We start from the raw sequence: 23430 nt of genomic DNA, 5'->3' as shown, positions 1-23430 counted from the left end.
TAAAAATAATCATGTCATCAGCCAACAAACTGTGGGAAGGATATTTTGTGGCCAGTGGCGTCTCCCCTAAACATGTATCTTCCCATAATCTAGTCGTGTTACCGCCAAAATCTTCAGCACATCTCTAATCTTCAGCACATCTCTAGTCATGGTTCCTCTGTTGAATCTCCATTTGGTTCGTTCACCAATTGCTAACTGTATGCATGTATGACTAAGTAGTGAAGAAAGAATTTGTTTGGTCGTGCAAGGTATTTGCAGCAAATGATTAAACTGGGCGAACTTGAAGGGGGTAAAGCCATGGGATATCAATTAGTAGATCTTTGTGTTTTTTCAGCAATGTTTTGCAAGAGAGAGAGTAGTTATGTTTTACAAGTTGTTGGCCTGTTATTTTTATCTATTGTTACGGGATTTCTAGTCTAAGTAATGGCGGTAAGCATCATGGTGATATTTTTATTATTGGTTGCTTCCGTTAACACATTTTAATTTGATTTTTGAGATTCTTCCATAGTAGAACTACATATGTACCCGGTACTGAAACTGCATGCATGCACGCTCTGTTCTTCAGTCCATGAACTTAATTTTGAGCAACTGACACTACATGCATCGCATGCATGCTGGCTAGTTTTGATGGGATGGATTCAGAGGCTCTAATGCTGCAGCGCAGAGCTACCGTCGAGGCCCTTGGCCCTGTTGTGCCGGACCAGCTCCGCCGTCGTCGTGCTCCTGTACCGCGCCTCGCCGTCGGCGTTGATTGGCGCTAGCACTCTCGTGGACGTGGCCGCGTCCTGCCTTCGGAAGAAGCAAGCGACAGAGTCGCGAGGCCCGACGCTCAGGGACACCACACGGTGCTCCACGCTCTTGAACCTGTCGTTGGAGACGATTTGCAGGAAGTCGCCGATGTTCACCACCAGCGCCGTACATGTTCAAACTTGTTTATCTGAAGTCCTCCTCCAGGTGGCCATTGTGAAGGCCCAGCGCTTCCGACAGTAGCTCAAGCAGGGTGTGTCACTGTGTCCCAGCGCCGTACATGTGGGTGGGATCTCCTCGGGCAGCGGCAGCTCCGATGCCGTATCGATGATCAAGGTGTCGTGCCAGTTGGCCGCCAGTAGGTATCTTCAGTTGAATAACGTAGCATAGATGATCCTTCCATTTACAGTAGCAAGGGCAATTGTACAACAAGACGATACCACTAGGGCAGGTTCCTTGAATCCTCAACATGACAGAAACAACCTTCTACTTTGAAGCCTCCTCTTTTGATCAGATTCAAATCATTACCCTTTCCAGCAGCAGCAGTAGTAACTAGCACTAGAATCACATTGTTCCGCACTTCTTCTTGTTGTGTTTGCTGCTGGGTAGAAGAAGCTTTGGTGGGCTGCTGCTTGTCTTGGTTCTCATCGAAACAACCCAGCTGCGCGAAATCCTTGATCGACTTGACATGAACCTGCAAAGGAAAGACAATATTAATAAATCACAACTCTACTAGATTGTTAAGTTGGGTGGGATGTAAAAGCAAATCTTCTTCTAAGTGCAATATACTTAGTGCTGCTATATGAGTGTATAAATATTTGTTGCTATATAAATGTGAACAAAATTTGTGCTTGTATATGATATTCTGCCATGAAGAAAGAATAGATAGTGTGGGTCTGACCTTGTTTAATTTCTGCAATTCTTGTATATGATATTCTTTGGTGTGTATTGCATTCTCATCGTGGTTTTGATCACAGAACAAGAAGGGAAAGGGCGACTGAAGTACCTACTGCAGCAGACAGAAGTATTTGCCCACTTTGCAGAAGGAAGCCAGGCTAAAGAGAAGAAGCCACGTGGAAGGTGATTCTTGGTTATGTTTTTTTAAAAGCAATCCTTGGTTATATTAGTGCCACTATATAGTACTTTACTATGAACACCCATCTTGGATGACCAATAGAAATTGCAGCCACATGTGCACCGATCTAATTTGAAACATCAATGAAAATTGAAAAAAAATTACTCTCATAGCACTACTTCTATTTGCATTTCCCAAACATATGGTTCTGTCCATCCTCATTTCCTGTCTTCCCTAATAACCATCATTAAGTTATAGGTTTGCTGTGTGCCTGTGCTATTCCCTGTCAGTAATTGATTTCAGAAACTGGCAAGCTTTGATAATGTAAGAGTTACTTACTTGCTAATTAGCCAAGCAGGCATGTATTACTTACTTGCTAAGAACTTTGATACTATTTGGATCAAAGTTAAATGAGCACATAGATGACAAAAAAAAGTTCAGATTGTAAAATGTTCATTTTGCTGCTAGTGCCCATTTTGAGTAATTGCTTAGAGGGATGATCCTGTGTGAGCTGCTGGAGTGATTTGTTTTCTACATAAAGCTCTTTAGTCAGGCTGGTTTTCGTGAAATACACATGAAGCTTCACCAGCTCCTGTGGGTGTGGGATCCATGTGACATGTGACATTGCATCCATGTCCACCTGGGATAATGATTTTGCAGGTACCCCGAGAGGCCCTTGAGTTTGCCTGAATGTCGATTAACTTCCGTTCCGGCAAATTCGGGTACTCCATATGTCCTATTTTCAGTAAAGGTCATGCTGAAATTTTCTGTGAATTTTAGCATGACTTTGCTAAAAATAGGACATATGGGGTACTTGTGACTAATGCATGGGCCGGGGTATCTTAATAGTTAATTAAGTAGGATCAAGTGCCCCGGCGTACTTGTGACTAATGCATGGCTTTTAGGGTGCCTCGGTGTCGATATAAACCGAAATGATGAAAGGTTAGGCTTTTAGGGTGCCTTGGCGTCGAAAAACCCTCAATGATAAAAGCTTAGATTTTAGGATGCCTCGGTGTCGACAAACCCTAAATGATGAGACCATGATCTTGTTCCTTGACAATAACCAACTTTTTGACCAAACTTTGTTTCTATTTAGAGAGAAACATGGCCCACAACGATGAGGCCGGGGTTCGGGCGGCAAGGCATTCTGGGAGCTGTCCCAGGAGATGGAGGAACAACCTCACTTGTATGAGGCCGCCGCCTTCCCCACCAATCCTGAGACCACGGATGGTGCCGCCGAGGATGACCACACTGATGCCACCACTGATGGTGCCGCCGAGGATGCCACCACTGATGATGGCGGCGCACGCACAGATGGCAGCCAACTAAAGAGGCAACGGAAGGACCGGCGCCCGATCGTGCTCCGCACCCTCAAGGAGGAAGTTACCGAAGTGGACTCCAACGGGAATCCAACGGCGCCCGAACGAATAGTCAAGGGGTACTCACTTCAGCTCGGGTGCATTGTCTGGAGCACCGTCTATCAACACCGAGAACCTGAGGCATCCTGACCGAGGGAATTTGCGCCACCTCCTCTTCACGAAGCTGCACGAACGATACAAGTTCCCCGCTGAATTTGAGAACACAAGCCTCAAAGGGAATAAAGTGAACAATGCTGCCCTCACGAAGATGAGCAAGGCCCTGTCTACTTGGAAAAGCAATGTGAAGAGAATGATCGAGAAAGGTGAGATTTATCAGAAGATCAAGGAGAAAAATCCTTCGATCACCGAAGATGACTACAACGACTTCAAGATCAATTGCTCGAGCACCGCAAGCTCCCAATCAAGTGAGTGGGGGAAACAAATGCGGAAGCTGAACATAGGGGAACACACACTCGGTCCCGGCGGTTACAGAGTGGCGGAGCCTATATGGGACAAGGAGGAGGCGGACCGTGCCGAGCAAGGCCTACCGCCCCTCTTCGATAAATACGGTGACAAGCAGACCAGGAACTTTGTTAGGGCCCGGTACAAGAAGGACCCGAAAACAAAGGAGCTTACCACGGATCCGAAGACCAGGCAGCTTGAGCTTGTTCTGGTAAGGAATACACCCCCACGTAATTAGCTCCATATGGTTGCATTCTAATTAATGAAGCCAAATTTCTAAATGGTTCACATTCCTTCCGCAGGCGACTGAAAGCAGTAGCGCGGGGTCGACTAAGAGCAACCCTTGGGACACCACTCTAAATAGGGGGTTGAATGTAATGAAGAACAAGGATAAGCTCAGTAAGCCGACGTCAGCTGGTCGTGTGGCCGGCAAAGGCTTGTCGACAAAATGGGGGTCATACTATACCGCTGGTGTGCGGAAGGAGAAAAAGACCAGCTCGAAAAGCCAGGCGCGAGAGGTTCAAGAACTCAAGGCACAGGTGGCGCGGATTCCGGAGATTGTCCAAGAGCAAGTGGAACAACGACTCGGAGCGACGATCACCGCCCTTGTGCCTACCTTGATCTCGGGGTTGAGTGCGTGGATTGCGGGCGGCCAACAGGGGCCGCCCCCGATTCCTAGCTTCACGGCCAGCAACTCGCATAATGCGATGGCGGGGCCATTGGTGCCTCCGGCGGAGGCGGCATTGGTGTCTCCGACGCCGGCACGGGAGCTTAATGCACCCGGGTGTACGCCGGCCGGCACCTCTTCAGCAAGCGGCCCCTCCGTCAACTGCACGCCCGCCGTTGGCGGTGCCTCGACATTAGCCGAGCTCGACGCCATCATCACGGTAACTAATTAAGCCTCTCTCGACCGAGGACTTCATCTCCTTGCCTTTGACTGGGCATCCCTGACGCCCTACATGTTTTCGCAGGGCGCCGCCGATGTTCCGTGCACTCTCCTCCACTTCGTGAACAACGAGTTGGTCGATGTCGCCAAGGGCAAAATCGTTCAACCGGGCAACCCCTTGTTCCACGGTACCCAGATGCCACCCAACTTGTTTAGGGTTCAACTGGTTCGGGTGCTGCCAGGCTGCGACGACTTGTTACCTCCGATTCGACCCATCGGGGCCGACGATGAAGACGTGATGACCCTCAGCGCCTGCCTGAGCTGGCCCCTGCTTTGGCCGAAGAGCCAGATTCGTTTGGGGGCGGGGGACACCACCCCAAAGACAACACCGCCAGTCGTGTCGGCGCCAAGTCGGCCCCATGGCAAGACCGCCGTAACGGTGCCGGACATCCCTATGCCACTGGATCCAAACATGCATATGGCACAGGATCAGAACGACGACGACGACGATGATGATACATTTGGCAACGTCGATCAGTACTTTGCCGAGCATGGGTGCGATGGCGACTTCATGGGGCCTCCTTCTCAAGAACCAAACCCAACAAAAGACGTGTGCGATCTAGCTCGTACCGCGGAGAAGCCAAGTTGCAACAGGCGCCGTCTGGCGTTCAGCTCTCAGGAGACGCCTCCAGCTGCCGACTTCAGCGAGCCTCAGATAGGCGAGGTGCGAAATATTATCAGCCCCAACACACTCAAGAAGGCGGTCTGTGAGCAGAACTCGGTCCCATTACAGGAGAAGAAGAAGGCACGCAAAAGAAAGACTAAGAAGGGTGCGAGCCAGCCGGCACCGAGTACGATCCGTGCTCAGGACGGGCCACCTTCACCGCAGGATATCTCGAGGAGGGTGCATGTGGCGGGTAGGGCGATACTACCGACAAATATGCTCAATGCTGCTACCGGTGCTATGCGGAGTCTGCATGACAGTGTTCTTGCTTTGGAGAAGCGGCGTCTCAGGGAGAAGGATGTGGCATACCCGGTTTTCGCGGCCAAGGTGCCAGAGGGCAAGGGCTTTGTGGATAACTCCATCGGGCGTACGATCGTCCTGCGTTTTGATGACATCCACGCTATGTTGAACCTTCATCCGCTGCACTACACCTTCGTTCGGCTATTTTCGCTGAGTATGGAGATGCGGATCATTCGCGACAAGACCCCGGACATCGTGATAGTCGACCCCTTCTACATGCGTGCCAAGATCTTGGGCAGCGCTGGGGACCGGCAAGTCGCGAGTTCTTACCTCGAAGGCATCATTCTGGCAAACCAAGATAAGGATAACTTCCTCGTGCCTTACTTTCCCGAGTAAGTCCTCCCCTCAACCGGCCCGTAACATATGAATTCTTACTTTTCGATCGTTTTTCTTTTAACATTCCGTGTTTTCTGCAGTGACACACGTTGCACGCTCATCCTCCTAAGCCCCAAATATTCCATGGCCACGTATTTCGACCCGGACCATCAGTCGAACGTAGACTACACAAATGTCAAGAAGGTTCTTGATGATGTTCTCCCCGGCTACGCCCAATCTGGAGGCACCTTCACCAGGCCTATTCGTAAGTACGGCAAGCACGTGTTCTCCCACAATACGACGTTCTGCTGCGTCAAGCAGCCGCCTGGCGGTCAGAAGGGTGCCTACTACGCCATCCATCACATGCGGGCGATCGTACGGGACCATCATCAACTTCTGCTACCGAGTAAACTCAAAGATTGGGCCGCGAGCGTGTCGGCAATCCAGGACGCGGACCTCCGACAAGAATTCTTTCGCATCCAGTCGGAGTTTGCGGAAATCATCCATCAAGATGTCCTTCGTACCTCGGGGCAGTTCTACCTCAGAAATCAACCGTCCAACAGTGACATCGACACAACGCTACAAATGCAGGATGACAACGCCCGTTCTTTCATGACTCCCACGATAGACGGCGGCTTCATCCACGCTCCGGTCCCTTGAGTCGAGTTGTCTAGTTCTGAAACATCGATTGGCTCATGTTGTAATTAAACTTTAATGAACTTGTAGTATGTCTCTTTGGTTTCGAGAGTCGTTCAACTTAGATGTAATCGATGCTATTAATGTCTTGCTTTTCTCTTCCGATCGTTCTGTTGCATAATTATATATTGCTTATGTATTGTCTGTGAATTGGTACTAACGTTTCGTTTGGCTAGTGCATAGCGATGCCGACGTATGTCGTGTACAAGGGTAAGGTTCCCGGAGTCTACGATGACTGGGAGGAGTGTCGGAGACAGGTTCACCGATTCAGCGGTAACAGTTACAAAGGGTACACCACTAGGGCCGAGGCCGAATCTAGATACGCCAACTATCTAGCGGGAGAGGGGAGGGAGCGTTGGAGGAACTGGATGAAGACGAGTTTCATCGTGATGATGCTCATCGTGATGACCGCAGCTCTCTTCTATGTGATGGTAGTTTAGATGATCGATATCGACTTGTAATGTGAAGACAAACTCGCTACTCGCGGTCTCGAGACTTGTAATATAATGTTCTATCTTTGTTCGGTCTTTTTAATTCGGAGACTAATATGATGAATTGTATTCAGAGACTAATATGATGAATTGTATTCAAAGACTAATCTTCTATTGTATTCGATGAATCTGTTGTTGATGTGTGCTGTCTATAATTTGTCAAACTATACATTTTGTAACCTGTGCAAAAAACAGAAAATAAAAAGATAAAAAAAACCTAATATTCATACTAATGGCGCATCACAGGACAGTGCGCCATTAGTATGGCAGTGCATACTAATGGCGCATCACTGGGTAGTGCGCCATTAGTATGCCGCGGTTACTAATGGCGCATCAAGAGGTGGTGCGCCATTAGTATGCCAAAGCACCTGGGTATACATGGCCCCTGGGAGGCATACTAATGGCGCACCCTGGCCTATACTAATGGCGCACCCGAGGTGCGCCATTAGTATATCAGATACTAATGGCGCACCAGGTGGTGCGCCATTAGTAAAAATTACTAATGGCGTGCTATTAATGGCGCACCACAGATGCGCCACTAATAGCCATACTAGGTGCGCCATTAGTAGGGGTTTTTCTAGTAGTGCATAGTCTCAGGAACATGTATAAGTCATGAAGAAAGCAGTAGCAATCAAACTGTAACGATCATAATGCTAAGCTAACGGATGGGTCTTGTCCATCACATCATTCTCCTAATGATGTGATCCCGTTCATCAAATGACAACACATGTGTAAGGGCATATTTATCCCTAAGGTGTTTTGGTGATTGATGGCAATGCTTTTGCGGACTAATCGTGTGCGTTGAGCTTTTCAGAGATTCATCCTTTGGCACGAGACGATTCCCTCCCCTCGGTGTTTTATTCAAGACGGTGCAGCTCTTTCGTTTCTATGTTGGTGGACTAGTTTCTTAGGAGTCACCGTACTATCAAGAGGGGATCCGCTTTGGTAAGGCTAGGGTGGAATAAACACGTACACATCCTTCAATGGAGAACTCATTCCCCTTCTTGTTTGCTTTGTCTGGTCCCAGCGGTAGTATCGCCCAAGTGCAACAAGCGGTAGTACCGCTCCTCAGCGGTAGTACCGCTTGGAGCCTTCCACCGTAGTACCGCTGCGGCTTCATGCTCCTACCGCGTCGACTCGAGGGCCCCTTTTCTCGTGTCGGGTTTTGCGGCACTAGCTGCGGCAGTAGAGGCGGTAGTACCGCTCCTAAGCGGTAGTACCGCCCTTACCTCCGCGGTAGTACCGCTCAGGGTCCAGGACCTCGCTCCCCTCCTTTGCGCGGCAGTACCGCTAGGTGGGACAGTAGTACCGCTGGCTCAGTGGTAGTACCGCCCACCCCAGCGGTAGTACCGCTCTCTGCGGGGCTGCTTGGGGGGGTAACGGTTGGATTGTTCCCCCCACTATATAAGGGGGTCTTCTTCCCCAAAGTTCACTCACCTCTTCCCCCAAAAGCTCCATTGTTGCTCCAAGCTCCATTTTCGCGCGATCTCTCTCCCTAGCCAATCAAACTTATTGATTTACTTGGGATAGGTTGAGAAGGCCCCGATCTACACTTCCACCAAGAGAAATTTGATTCCCCCCACTAATCCCTAGCGGATCTTGTTACTCTTGGGTGTTTGAGCACCCTAGACGGTTGAGGTCGCCGCGGAGCCATAGACCATTGTGGTGAAGCTTCGTGGTGTCATTGGGAGCCTCCAATTAAGTTGTGGAGATAGCCCCAACCTTGTTTGTAAAGGTTCGGTCGCTGCCTTCAAGGGCACCAATAGTGGAATCACGGCATCTCGCTTTGTGTGAGGGCGTGAGGAGAATACGGTGGCCCTAGTGGCTTCTTGGGGAGCATTGTGCCTCCACACCGCTCTAACGGAGATGCACTTCCCCTCAAAAGGAAGGAACTTCGGTAACATATCCTTGTCTCCATCGGTTCCACTCTTGGTTATCTCGTGCCTTTACTTGTGCAGGCTTACTTGTATTGTATCCCTTGCTCGCGTGTGTACTTATTGTTGTTGCATCATATAGGCTGCTCACCTAGTTGCATATTTAGACAACCTACTTTGATGCAAAGTTTAATTTGGTAAAGAAAAGCTAAAAATTGTTAGTTGCCTATTCACCCCCCCCCTCTAGTCAACTATATCAATCCTTTCAACATGTCTATGGTTAGGAAACTTAACCATCTTTGATTAACGAGCTAGTCAAGTAGAGGCATACTAGGGACACCATGTATTATCTATGTATTCACACATGTACTAAGTTTCCGGTTAATAAAATTCTAGCATGAATAATAAACATTTATCGTGATATAAGGAAATATAAATAACAACTTTATTATTGGCTCTAGGGCATATTTCCTTCATAACAAGATGGTGTCTATTTATACATAAATAGATCTTGTCTACATCATGTCATCATTCTTACTGCATTACTCCGTTTTTCCATGAACTTAATACACTAGATGCATGCTGAATAGCGGTCGATGTGTGGAATAATAGTAGTAGACGCAGGCAGGAGTCGGTCTACTAATCTTGGACGTGATGCCTATATAATGATCATTGCCTGGATATCGTCATGATTATTTGAAGTTCTATCAATTGCCCAACAGTAATTGCTTTCCCACCATTTGCTATTTTTCCGAGAGAAGCCACTAGTGAAACCTACAACCCCCGGGTCTCTTCTTTATCATATTTTCCTTTGCGATCTATTTTCCTTTGCCTTTATTTTCAGTTCTATTAAACCAAAAATACAAAAATATCTTGCCGCATTTTATTTTATTTGCGATCTATTTATCCAATCTATTACAACTTTATCCCGTCTCCATGCCAATTTCTGGCGCTGTTGCCCGAAAGGGATTGACAACCCCATTAACATGTTGGGTTGTGAGTATTTGTTATTTGTGTGCAGGGGTTGTTTACGTTGTGTTGCGTGGTTCTCCTACTGGTTCGATAACCTTGGTCTCATCACCGAGGGAAATACCTACCGTTGTTGTGCTACATCATACCTTCCTCTTTGGGGAAATACCGACGTAGTTCTAGCAGACATCAAAAGGAATTTCTGGCGCCGTTGCCGGGGAGGATCATCAACATCAACCAGGTTACTAATCACAAATCTCATGTCCTTGCAATTTACATTGTTTGCCATTTGCCTCTCGTTTTCCTCTCACCCACTTCATAAAAATTTGTCGTTTTATTTGGCCTCTTTTTCGTTCACCGTTTTTCTCGACATATCTCATGTCTGCTTGTGTTGCCATTTGCCTTCTATTTGCTTGCATCTTTGCTTGCTAAAAATATATTGATATGGATCCTCATCCACTTGCTAATATTTTCAAGAGATCCAATTATGATGAACCAATTGCTAGTGAATTGAGTTCACTAGATTATCTTTATGAATTTTTGCTTGAGATATGAATCTGAAAATTGTGATGAAGTGCTGAAAGAAGAAATTGATGAAGTGATTCATGATAGCTCCTTGAATGAAAAGCATGATTGCCATGATGTTATTATAAATTCTATTAATGTCAATTGTGTTAATGATATGCAAAACCCCAAGCTTGGGGATGCTAATTTTGCTATGTCCACTACTTATCTAATGATCATGATTGGAGTGATTCTTCTTATGATCTTGAAATTTTATTTAAGCCTCATGATGAATATGATATTGATAATAGTGTTCACAATAATATTGAAAGTGGGTTTGGAAGAGTGTCAACTTTAGTATTAATGATCCCACTACTTTGGAGAATTATCAATCTTGTGATTTTTTTGTTAAAAGTGGGTTTGGAGAGGTCATGACTTTATTTGATGATAATCCCACTACTTTGGAAGACAGTCAACTTTGCATGCATGTGGATCATATAGAGAATATGTTATGTGGTAGTTATATTGTTGAATTTGAATATGATCCTACATATAATTATTATGAGAGAGGAAAATATGGTTGTAGAAATTCTCATGTTACTAAATTACCTCTCGTTATGTTGAGATTGCAATTGTTTGTTTCTTGCTCCTTGCATATGCTAGTTTTTGCTTGCCTTGATAATTTGTTTTCTTATAAAATTCCTATGCATAGGAAGAGAGTTAGACTTAAATGTGTTTTTCACCTGATTCATGATGCTCTCTTTGTGTTTCAGTTACTATCTTCCGTATGAGCATCGTTGAAATCTAATGCCTAGCTAGGGGCGTAAAACGGTAGCGCTTGTTGGGAGGCAACCCAACTTATATCTTTTTGCTTTTTGGCTTTCTTGCTGTTTTCAATAAAATTCCCAATTATGCCTCTGATTAGATGTGTTTGTGTGGCTTAAATTAGTGTTTGTGCCAAGCAAGGCCTTTGGGGTGATTTGGGTGAGAGTTGATTTGATCTTGCTGAAAAACAAAAACTTTTGCGCTCACGAAATTATTTTTCATTTTTATCTGACGAATGATTTTGAGTTGATTCTTTTTGCAGAAGGTTAATAAACAAAGTATTCACGTCGTCCTAATGTTTCAGAATTTTTGGAGTTACAGAAGTATTCGAAGTAGTCAGATTGCTACAGACTGTTCTGTTTTTGACAAATTCTGTTTTCTTTGCATTGTTTGAAGAGTTTCTGCCTTAGAGAAGTTGGAATACAGTAGATATAATGCAAAAATAAAATATTAATGGGTTTTCAACACTAATTATAGTAGTGGTTTGCTTTCTTATACTAACGGATCTCATGAAGGTTTTGTTGAGTTTTGTGCGATTGAAGTTTTCAAGTTTTGGGTGATCTTACGAAGGATGAAGGAATAAGGATTAGCAAAAAGCTAAGCTTGGGGATGCCCAAGGCACCCCAAGATAATATTCAAGAAGTAGCAAGCAACTAAGCTTGGGGATGCCCCCGAGTGGCATCCCCTCTTTCTTCTAACGACCATTGGTACTTTACTTGGAGCTATATTTTTATTCGTCACATATTATGAGTTTTGCTTGGAGCGTATTGTATGATATGAGTCTTTGCTTGTTTTGCTTTGTGTTTTAAGTCTTGAATCCTTGCTGGACACACCTTTTTGAGAGAGAGACAAAAATTATGCTATGCTTGCTCCTATGCTTCACTTAAATTTTTAGAGCCATGGAATTGCTCTAGTGCTTCACTTATATCTTTTTGAGCATGTTGTGCTTTGTTATTTTCGAAGAAATGCTCTCATGCTTCACTTAGATTTATTTGGGAGTTACTAATTTTTTTAAGAAATTCTCTCTTGCTTCTCTTAGATTATTTTGAGGGAAAGAAATATTATGCTCATGTTCTTCACTTATATTCATTTGAGATTATTAAAAGAAACATATGAAATTAGTCCCAAAGTGATAGATATGCAAGGAGAATATAATAAAAACTTTCATGAAGATCATTGGACAAAATAAACTTGGTTCTTAGTAATGGTTTTGAGATATGACGATATGATATGTCAGTCATGTTGATGAGTAATTATGCTTTAGTAAGAATATTGGTGTTAAAGTTTGTGATTCCCTATGCAAGCATGAAAGTCAATAGTTATGTGATGAAATTATATCCTACTTGTGGTGCATTATTCGGTGTTACTTATGCTTAATGCTTGGGTACGAGATTTTTCATTTCTTGGTTGGGCGCTTCTCAATCTTTTTGCTAGCCTTCGTTTTGCACTAAGTATGATCACTACTTGTGCATACAAAACCCTTTAAACCAGTTTTGCCATATGAGTCCACTATATCTACCTATATGCGGTATTTCCATGCCGTTCTAAGCAAATTTGCATGTGCCATCTCTAATTTTTAAAATAAATTTCTCTTTTGTGTGCTCGTACCGCTCACAAGGCGGTGAGGGGTGGCCGATGTTTTCCATGCTAGATGTCTTATTCTCATGATGAGTGTTTATTCACTTGTCATTGCACAAGAGTACGGCAAAGGTATTAGGGATGCCTAGTCCCGAAATGAAAAAAATGAATTTACTTTATGTTGTCAAATAATAAATTCCTTGAAAAGTGTTGGTATAGAGGGCACCCGTGGATACGGATAAGCCATGTAAAGTGAAAGTATGGTGGAAAAAGGAATACACTTTATTTTCTGTTTGGGAACCACTTATGATGTATCTAGCATGGAAAGTGTTGGGAGCTCTAAGTCATTTTTGTTGGTGGGAAAAGTATGCCTCCCAAGATATTTTTATCTCTCAATTTTTGCTTTGAGCTTTGGCACCTCTACAAATCCTTGCGTCCCTCTGCGAAGGGCCTTTCTTTTACTTTATACAATTTTTATTTCTGAATTTGAGTCTCCATCTTCTCTTATAAAGCACCAACTAAGAAGCACTATGATCGTATTTGAGCATTGAGTGTAGCTAATATTCGAGTGTGTTTCATGAATGGATCAATGAGTGAGCATAATGGGCTAGGGATAACTTGCTTTAGTGTTGATATTTTGAAACACATGGTTGCTTGTTGTTATGCTTGAGTATTAAAATCTTCATGTCAAAACTAGACTATTGCTTTGAACCATATAAAAGTCCAAATGTCCATGCTACAAAGAAAAGAATATGTGATGAACATGTTAGGCAGCATTCCACATGAAAAATTCTGTTTTTATCATTTAACTACTCGAGGACGAGCAGGAATTAAGCTTGGGGATGTTGATACGTCTCCAATGTATCTATAATTTTTTATTATTCCATGTTGTTATATTATCATTCTTGGATGTTCAATCATTTTATAGCCATTTTATATCATTTTTTGGTACTAACATATTGACATAGTACCCAATGCCAGTTGTTGTTTTCTGCTTGTTTTTTACATCGCAGGAAATCAATACCAAACGGAGTCCAAACGCAGCGAACTTTTTGTGGATTTTTTCTGGACCAAGAAAGTACCTGAGGGGTGCTCCGAGGGGAGAACAACCCACCAGGGCGCGCCTAGGCCCTCAGGCGCGCCCAGGTGGGTTGTGCCCACCTCTGTGGCCTCTTGCACCGCCTCTTTGCTCTATAAATACCCCAATATTCCAAAAACCCTAGGGGAGTCAACGAAAATCAATTCTAGCCGCCGCAAGTTCCAGAAACACCAGATCCAATCTAGACACCATCACAGAGGGGTTCATCATGTCCATTGGTGCCTCTTCGATGATGCGTGAGTAGTTCTTTGTAGACCTACGGGTCCGTAGTTAGTAGCTACATGGCTTACTCTCTCTCTCTCTCTCTCTCTCTCTCTCTCTCTCTCTCTCTCTATTCTCAATACAATGGTCTCTTGGAGATCCATACGATGTAAGTCTTTTTGCGGTGTGTTTGTTGGGATCCGAGAACTTTGAGTTTATGACCAGATCTATGTTTTTATCCATGAAAGATATTTGAGTCTTCTTTGATCTCTTATATGCAAGATTGATTATAGCCTCGTATTTCTTCTCCGATATTTAGGTTTTGTTTGGCCAGCTTGATCTATTTATCTTGCAATGGGAAGAGGTGCTTTGTGATGGGTTCGATCTTAAGGTGCTTGATCCCAGTGACAGAAGGGGAAACGACACGTATGTATCGTTGCTATTAAGGATAACAAGATGGAGTCTATTTCTACATAAATATATCTTGTCTACATCATGTCATCGTTCTTATTGCATTACTCCGTTTTCCATGAACTTAATACACTAGATGCATGTTGGATAGCGGTCGATGTGTGGAGTAATAGTAGTAGATGCAGGCAGGAGTCGATCTACTAATCTTGGACGTGATGCCAATATAATGATCATTGCCTGGATATCGTCATGATTATCTAAAGTTCTATCAATTGCCCAACAGTAATTGTTTTCCCACCGTTTGCTATTTTTCTCGAGAGAAGCCACTAGTGAAACCTACGGCCCCCGGGTCTCTTCTATATTTGCCTTTGCGATCTATTTTCCTTTGCCTTTATTTTCAGTTCTATTAAACCAAAAATACAAAAACACCTTGTTGCACTTTATTTTATTTACAATATATTTATCCAATCTATTACAACTTTATCCCGTCTTTGTGCCAATTTCTGGCGCCGTTGCCCGAAAGGGATTGACAACCCCTTTAACACGTCGGGTTGCGAGTATTTGTTATTTGTGTGCAGGGGTTGTTTACGTTGTGTTGCGTGGTTCTCCTACTTGTTTGATAAACTTGGTCTCATCACCGAGGGAAATACCTACCGTTGTTGTGCTGCATCATCCCTTCCTCTTTGGGGAAATACCGACGTAGTTCTAGCAGATATCAAAAGGAATTTCTGGCGCCGTTGCCGGCGAGGATCATCAACATCAACCAGGTTCCTAATCACAAATCTCATCTCCTTGCAAATTACATTATTTGCCAATTGCCTCTTATTTTCCTCTCCCCCACTTCACAAAAATTTGTCGTTTTATTCGGCCACTTTTCCTCTGTTTGTTCTCCTCTCCTCCTTATCCATCGCCTTCACTATTAGATATGGCCATCTAACGCCACTAGCGTTGAGAAGGGGGAAACGCTACTCAGTGAGGCCATCTCTCTAACCTTAGGGACGTTGATGTTACTCATCTTGGTTAATGAGCTTTCATGGATTACCTAATGTTTTCAAGCTCACTGGTAAACCTCCTTCAACGCCTCCTCCCCTCCCCCCTCTTTCTCCTTTTTGCTCTACCTTCCTATAGGTGACACATCAACCACCAACCAAGTGTTTATCCCTAATATGGTGGAGCAAATGTTCTGAGAATGAACTTTTTCATCCCTGGGATATAGGATAACCGACCTTCGTGATCATCTTTACAAGCTTTTCAAGCCCCAATAAAATTGGGTCTGCTGGCATTTTCACTTCTTGTGTAGATTTTCCCTTTTCTTTTTCGACCTAGATTCGAATGTGTCTTGGTAGTAAGATAAGCCTCTACTACGTTATAGATTGGGCCTCACAGTCATGAGATTAAGGATACACAAAAATACAAAACTATAGGATCGTAATGTGGTGGCCACCTGGATTCTAAATGTTTTAAAAAGGACGAATACCCAGGCCTCTGCATCAAGCGATGCACACAACCATTTATTTAAATCGTATAGAGCATCAAGGTACGAGTATCATCTCAGGTACATAAATAAAATTGAAGAAGTATGTGATAACCACAATAATAATAATAATAATGAAACCTTTAGTCCCAAGTAAGTTGGGGTAGGCTAGAGGTGAAACCCATTAGATCTCGCGACCAACTCATGGTTCTGGCACATGGATAGCAAGCTTCCACGCACCCCTGTCCATAGCTAGTTCTTTGGTGATACTTCAGTCCTTTAGATCTCTCTTTACGGACTCGTCCCATGTCAAATTTGGTCTACCCAACCTCTCTTGACATTACATGCACGCTTTAGCCGTCCGCTATGCACTGGAGCTTATGGAGGCTTACGTTGAATATGCCCAAACCATCTCAGACGATGTTGGATAAGCTTCTCTTCAATAGGTGCTACCCCTACTCTATCTTGTATATCATCATTCTGGAAGTATGTAATAACCACAATAGGCAGAAATAGGACAGAGTGCCTAAACACATATCCTATTATTGGATCGTCATTCAAACTGGTTATATGTAGCTTATGCTAGCGCCTCCCATCGGTTGCACCCAAAGGCCATAAGATCCCTCACTTCTGCACGGTGTAGTAATGACCACGTACTGATCCATCAAGACGTCTAGTAGATAACCTGTAAAAAGTTTGTTATATCTGTCATGTTAAATACAATGTCACTCCAATAGTTCTAAATAGCTCAAAGTAATGCACAACTCACATGCAAATTCATGTTGATGTATTAGGCTCAACCCCATCTAACCAGTTACCGAACATATTGGAGATACAATTATTAGGTGGAGCAACATTAAAGGAAATGTGTATTTTTCGCCACAATAACTTGGCTAGTGGGCATCTGAGAAATAGATGTTGAATTGTTTCCTCGTGGTCGCAAAAACAATATCGCTTACTCCCCTCCCACCTATGTTTTGCCAGATTGTTCTTAGTCAGAATCACTCCCTTATGCATAAATCATATAAGAATCTTGATTTTTAGACGCACCTTATTTTCCATATATGAATAGATCGGGGGATTGGTCCATTATTAATCATGTCCACACACACAGATTTGACTGAGAACATGCCTGAAACTGAAAGTTTCCATCGGAATACATCTGGCTCATTAGACAGGTTGACCTCCATCTACCTACGCACTAGATATAGCCATGTATCACATCGTTCTCTAACTAGTGTCTGTCTGAGCTGAATGTTGAAGGGAACCGAACCTAGTATTATACTTATAAATGTTTCTTTACGTGTACAATATTATCGTTGAATAATGTAAAGCTAGAGATGTCTCCCTAGCTAAGTGTCCCCTCCAGAATCTAGTTGTGCGCCCATTGCCAATGATAAGTTTACTCGTGTTGAAGACAACGCCTTAGTTACCATCAACCCCTTCCAAAAGGGAGAATCATTCGGTTGTGCCGTAACTTGTGCTAAGGTTTTAGAATGCAGATATTTGCTACATAATAGTTGTAGCCACACCCTCTCCTCCTCTGAGGAGAGCCGATGTAACCACTTTCTAAGCAGACATTTATTCTTTACTTCCGTATTTTCAATCCCCCAACCTCCTTGGTCTTAGGCCTACATAATATGTCCCACTTAGTATGTCTGTATTTTGTTTTATTCTCATTACGTTGCCAAAAAAATCACGATCGATAAAAGTCCAATCTTTTTCGTGCCCCTATGGGTATTTCAAAGATAACATGAAAATCGGCATGCTCGTATGCACATAATTAAATAAGAATGAGTTGACCCCCATAAGACAAAGTTTGCCCTTCCAACAACTTAGCTTCTTCTCAAATCGATCTTCAATGCATTTCATTCTTTGTTGGTCAATTTTTGGTGATGAATTGGGATCCCAATATAACAAAAAGGAAGGCATCCAATTCCCAACCGAACAACTTTGTAGTTTCCTGTTCCTCCTTAGTGCTCCCGAATAACACTTTTATGAAAAAAAATAGCCTAGATAGTTGTTCAAAAAGACATAAAACCAACTTCATATTTCTTGCTTTTGGCATGTCATGCTCCATGAAAATTATTGTATGTTCAACGTATTGTAGTATGTGGGATGAGCCCTCCAACCTAGCCTTCCTCTTTGGCTCTACCAATGAGCACCACCAACATATGTGTGTGCAACAATCTTGAACTGGATAGGACACATCGGATTCCCCTGACACGATACCTTTTGTGTCTGGAAATAATGACCTACATCATCATTTACCCTGATCCTTACACTGCCTCCTTGTACAAAGGCTTCGATCTGCTTCCTCCAGGCCGATTTGAAACCCTTCATACACAGGGTCTGTTGCATAAATGGCCACTTAACTTTATCATAAGCCTTCTCAAAATCCACTTTGAAGACAACTTCATCAAGTTTCTTGTAAGGAATTTCATGTAAGGTTTCATGTAGAATGACAACACCCTCTAAAATGTGGCGATGATGTCTACCACGCAACTTTATTCTTGTAGACTTTGTTGGACCTCCAAGCGTAGAGTTTTGTAGAAAGTAGCAAATTTTCCTCAAGTGGATGGCCTAAGATTTATTAATCCACGAGAGATGTAGGATGAAGGTGGTTGTCTCTCAAACAACCCTGCAATGAAATACAAGTGGTCTTTTATGTCCCCTACACACCTAATACAATCGTCAGTTGTATAGGTGCACTAGTTCGGCGAATAGATGATAATATATGTGTGATATGGATGGTAGAAATATATTTTTGTAACCTAAACAAATAAAAAATAGCAAGGTAGCAAGTAACAAAAGTGAGTAAAAATAGTGTCTGAATGCTTGAAAACAAGGCCTAGGGTTCATACTTTCGCTAGTGCCAACTCTCAACATTATTAACATAATTAAACCGCATGCTAGTCCCTTAGAGTGCAGCAAAGAATCACTTCAAAGTTTCTATTTCTATAGGAAGTAGGATGAAATTGCATATTGTTTTTCCAATCTTGATCTATTGAACCACCCACTAAGTGCCAGGACAATCCCAGAAATCGTACTATGACAACACATATAATACTTATCGTTCAACCTTTATGCTAAGAGTACTCTAATGTAACTATGGTATCGACAAGTTAATTACTAGACATGCATCATGTAATCTCAAATCCAAAGTATTCAATCCAACATAAAGAAACTTCAAAGAGCAAGACCCAATTCACCAACAAAACAATAGAGTGAGATGAACATCATATGATCCAACTTTATTAATAAAGCTCATGATACATCAAGATCGAATCCATCAAAGACATGGAGAGAAAGAAAGAGATAAAAAACATAGCTACCAATACATACCCTCAGCCCAGAGGATGAACTACTCACACATCACCATCATGAGAACGCCGGAGAAGTTGATGGCGACGATGATGACAGAGATGTCCCCGGCAGCGTCCCGGTGCCGGAGGAGAGGGGGAAGGGGCAAGGCGTCAACTATATTTTTGGCAAGTCAAGTTTTTTTCCTGTTCTATTTTTTTTGTTTCCTCGTCATTCTAGAAATAAAATAGGCACATTCTTGTAGAAAGTTTAGTACCGAAAATACAATTTGGTGCCCAAGCTCATCTGCACCTGATTAAAAAAATCAAAACAAATACTAAAAAATTTCAAACAAAACCCAATTTTTTGTGTGTGAAAGACATTTGTATGTGTGAGGTTCGCTCCAAATTTCAACTTATTTGGACATCTGAGCAGCTCTCAACAAAAAAAAATCAGATCAGAACAGTGTGTGAACAGTAAATGTTTTTACATACACTGAATTTGTCTTTTTTGATGAGAATTGCTCAGATGTCCAAATGAGTTGAAATTTGAAACGCACCTCACACATAAACTTATCTACCACACAAAAAATATTGATTTTTTTTAAAAAAAATTAGTATTTATTTTGATTTTTTTTGTAAGTAGGGATGCAGATGAGCTCGGGAGCAGAAACGCCGCACTCGTTTAGTACACTTTTTTTTCAAAAAGGGGAAGGCCTAGGCTTGTGCAGCATCATTATGCACACAGCCAAAGCAGGTTTAGTACATAGATTCGGTTAACGCATCGACAAGTTTCACAATAAGGTGCGGCATTGGCTTACACAATTTGTAAAATTTCATCAATTACAATTAGCATTCCACTCTGTACGGAGACTCCTAAAAGAATCCTGAAAGCAAATAGCAACTGCAGTACGCCTGTACGCAGATAACAGGCTTGTGGTTATACCCCGCTACAGTTTTCTCGCTCCTCCTTCGATCAGCGTCCTCTCCTTTTCGATTTTGACTCCCATGTACCTGTCCGTCAGGTTACAAAGCACGGGCGCACATCAGTTGATCCATCGTGGCACGAACACTGCCAAAAATTACCGTGAAACGAGATTACGAGAGGAATGCTACCTGCCGAGCATCATGACGGTGGCCTGCGGGTTGGTCCCCGGCGAGGCATTGAACGTGGAGCCGTCGATGACGCGCAGCGCATCAATGCCGAGGACCCGGTAGTCGCGGTCGACGACTCTGCCGACCTGGCACCCGCCGTGGTAATGCCAGATGGTCATGACGGTGTCCCTGCAGAACCGCTCGAGCGCCGCGGGGTCGCTGCCGCCGCGCACGCGCATTAGGTTCGCCGGGAACTCCGCCGTGACGTTGAGCATCGCCGGGAACGCAAAGTTGGGGTACGCGAACCGGGAGAACGACCTGGAGCGGATGACCCGCTCGATGGCCTCGATGCCGGCGACGCAGCGCCGGAGGTCGTCCGGGTGGGCGAAGTAGTTGAACTGGACGATGGGGTTGTCGTCGGGGTCCAGGTTGCGGAGCGCGAGGCTGCCCGTGGACTGCGGGCCGAGGACCTTCTCCAGGATGAAGCCGCCGCGGAGCGCTGCGTCCGGCACCTGGCTCATGGCGTCCACGGCGCGCGCGATGGCCTCCGGCGTGCGCTGCTTCGGGGGCACCGTCGGGAGCTGCCCCGTCTGCGGAGAGAACATGCCGAAGACGCGGGCTTGTCGCGCGCCGTCGCCGCTGGAGGCGGCGGTGCGGGTGGTCCAGTCGGAGCCGCTGGCGCCCTCGATGTAGCTGCCAAACCTGGTGATGCCGACGACCTGGATGAGCGACACCTCGACGGGCGACGGCGACGGCACGTAGATGGCGTTCATGGGGTTGTCGGACATGCCCTGCCCGACCCCGGGGTTGTCGACGACGACGTCGAGGCCGAACGACCGGAGGTGGTCGGAGGGCCCGACGCCGCTGAGCATCAGCAGCTGCGGGCTGCCCAGCGCCCCCGCCGACAGGATGATCTCGTTGGCGTCGCCCTGGTTGAGGTACGCCACGTGCACCATGCCCAGGGAGTCGCGGTACACCACGCCGCGCGCCACGGGCTTGGTCCCTGCAAACCAAAAAAAATCGTTGGCGCCCGAACTCGTCGACCAAATCATTCGCACCACGGCAATATTGCTTGACTTTATACCGTTAACGAACTTAACGGTCAGTTGGCAGTGCAATCTTTAAACAAGACTACCTTTGTAACTGAACAAGATCCTGGCCACTCGGGCCCGGAGGAGCACGTCGATCCCTTCGGGGCGCGCGTACTGCAGCAGGTCGGCCGCCGTGTGGCGCCGGCCGTCGGGGTCGAAGATGGACCCGCCGACCTTGGTGCCGGGGATGTGGTCGTACGTGAACCCGTTGTCCGGCACCACACCGGTCTCCAGCAGCCCGCGCCGCATCGCCGCCTGCCACGGCCCCAGCTCCGGCTGGAACGCCACCACGTCCTCCACCCACTTGTAGGCGCTGAGCACCTCGCTGGCGTCCCAGCCGACGGCCCTCGTGTAGCCGACGCCGGCGCGCGTGAAGAAGCCGGCGTTGAGGCAGCTGCCGCCGCCCAGCACCCGCGGCCGCGAGTTGATCACGCCGTCCTCGGACACGAACCGCTGCGACGGGGACGACGCGGACGTGTCGGAGAGCACGTCCGAGAAGTGCGCCATGTTGAGCACGCGGTCGTCGTCGTACGGCGACCCGCCGCGCTCCAGCAGCAGCACGCGGTAGCGCCTGGACAGCGTCGCCGCCAGCGGGCAGCCCGCCGTGCCGCCCCCGATGACGATGTAGTCGTAGTAGGTCACCGGCGGCGCGTGCATCGCCTCCCTCATGAACGTGTAGTTGACACCTCGCGCTGCCATGCGCAGTCGCAAGAATCAGCAACACCGTACAACGCAAATGCTCAAGAACGCGACTGAAATGGGTAGCGGGAGAAGATTGAGCACCTGGTTGAGAGACGGAGAGGAGTCCAAGCAAGATGGTGATGATGAAGAATGCCATGGCTCGTGCCTGCCTGCGCTGGGAACTTCTGTTTCTGATGTGGCCGGCTTGCAACAGCGGGTGTCCTTTATATACTGGCCAAGCAGCAGAGTTTTCAAAAGAAACCGTTGTGTTGCATCTTGCATGGGTTGGTAGTTACACGGCGTGGCACTAGGCGCATGCTAGTGGAACAAGCCTCCGCTCTTGGTGCTCCTCCGCAGCCTTTGCGTCGGCTAAATTTGTTCGACGGGTTCGGCAATGATAACGCTCTGTCCCGTACTTGTCTGCTATTTCTACTACCGGCAAACAAACGCCAGGGGGTCGTCGAGAATGTATAGCCACTCTAATATACACACCATCAGATCAACCCTTTGACAACCAACAAAATCGAGAACTAGGCTGTAGCCTAGTGGCAAGGGTGGGCAGTGGCGCACCCTGCAGCCACGGTAGTCATAAAGCAGTTTAACCTTTCTAAAAAAAACAGTTTAACCAGTGTTTTCGCAAGAGGAGAAAAAAAAAGATGTGCTAACTTTGTGGATTTCTTAGTGTTCCCAGTCGTCCCCCTCATATCCGGCCATCCAAATCCATGCAACATGAGATAAACTACATAGCAATCATAGAAAGAAACGGGCATAGCAACAAAATTCATCACCAGACATGTACTACTGGATCAAAAGAAGCAGTTCGTCGCCGGGCACTAGATAGGTAAACTAGATAGATACGGTGCTGGCAGTAGCGGAGCTAGGAATAGGCTACGTCCCAGGCCAAAAGTACGGCTACAGTAATGAACATTGTCTGCACCGGTGAATCGGTGAACAAAGGATGGAGCAGCCACGCCCTAGGCCAAGGTCCCCATTGCCTGGGGCCTAGCGCCGCCCCTAGGAGCCGGAGTTCACCATATCTGCGCCAAGCCCTTGCTCTTGCAATCATCGGAGTGGCGGTAGTTGTCCTCCGTGTAGGCGTCCGTGGTCGGAGGGGTGTCATCGTCTTCCGTGGTGGTCGTGTCGCTATCGTCGGAGTCGGATGAGATGAAGCTCGTGAGGTGACCTGAGGCTCGGCTCTGCTCCTTCACCAGTGGAGAGAGCATGCGGATCGCACGACAGAGTGCGTGGACCCGGTGTCATCATTCGCATTGC

General features: G+C 45.6%; 1 protein-coding gene and 1 pseudogene across 1 annotated transcript; one reads left to right on the top strand and one right to left on the bottom strand.

The window, feature by feature from the left end:
• Positions 1–990, top strand: part of LOC119321233 — a 184334-nt pseudogene extending 183344 nt beyond the window's left edge.
• A 17150-nt stretch (positions 991–18140) lies between these two features.
• LOC119321178 (protein HOTHEAD-like) lies at positions 18141–22315 on the bottom strand. The gene is made up of 6 exons (XM_037594980.1): positions 22261–22315; positions 21522–22169; positions 20405–21389; positions 19986–20013; positions 19528–19593; positions 18141–18419 (listed from the first exon to the last, which is right to left on the bottom strand). Exons 1-6 carry the CDS (start codon positions 22313–22315, stop codon positions 18141–18143), a joined length of 2061 nt encoding a protein of 686 aa, XP_037450877.1.
• Positions 22316–23430: the final 1115 nt, after the last annotated feature.

This window comes from Triticum dicoccoides, chromosome 6B, assembly GCF_002162155.2.
Source record: "Triticum dicoccoides isolate Atlit2015 ecotype Zavitan chromosome 6B, WEW_v2.0, whole genome shotgun sequence".
NCBI classification, from domain to species: Eukaryota; Viridiplantae; Streptophyta; class Magnoliopsida; order Poales; family Poaceae; genus Triticum; species Triticum dicoccoides.
The sequence above is the reverse complement of the archived record's forward strand: the minus strand, read 5'-3'. Positions and strand labels throughout refer to the sequence as shown.

Bases quoted from the DNA above. Each gene is read 5' to 3' on its own strand.
- LOC119321178 (XM_037594980.1), bottom strand. From the start codon at position 22,315: ATGGCATTCTTCATCATCACCATCTTGCTTGGACTCCTCTCCGTCTCT. The intron at 22,170-22,260 runs GTGCTCAATCTT...TGCGCATGGCAG, and splicing joins CCTCTCCGTCTCTCAACCAG to CGCGAGGTGTCAACTACACG. The intron at 20,014-20,404 runs GCATTCCTCTCG...ATGCTGCACAAG, and splicing joins GTCATGATGCTCGGCAGGTA to CCTAGGCCTTCCCCTTTTTG.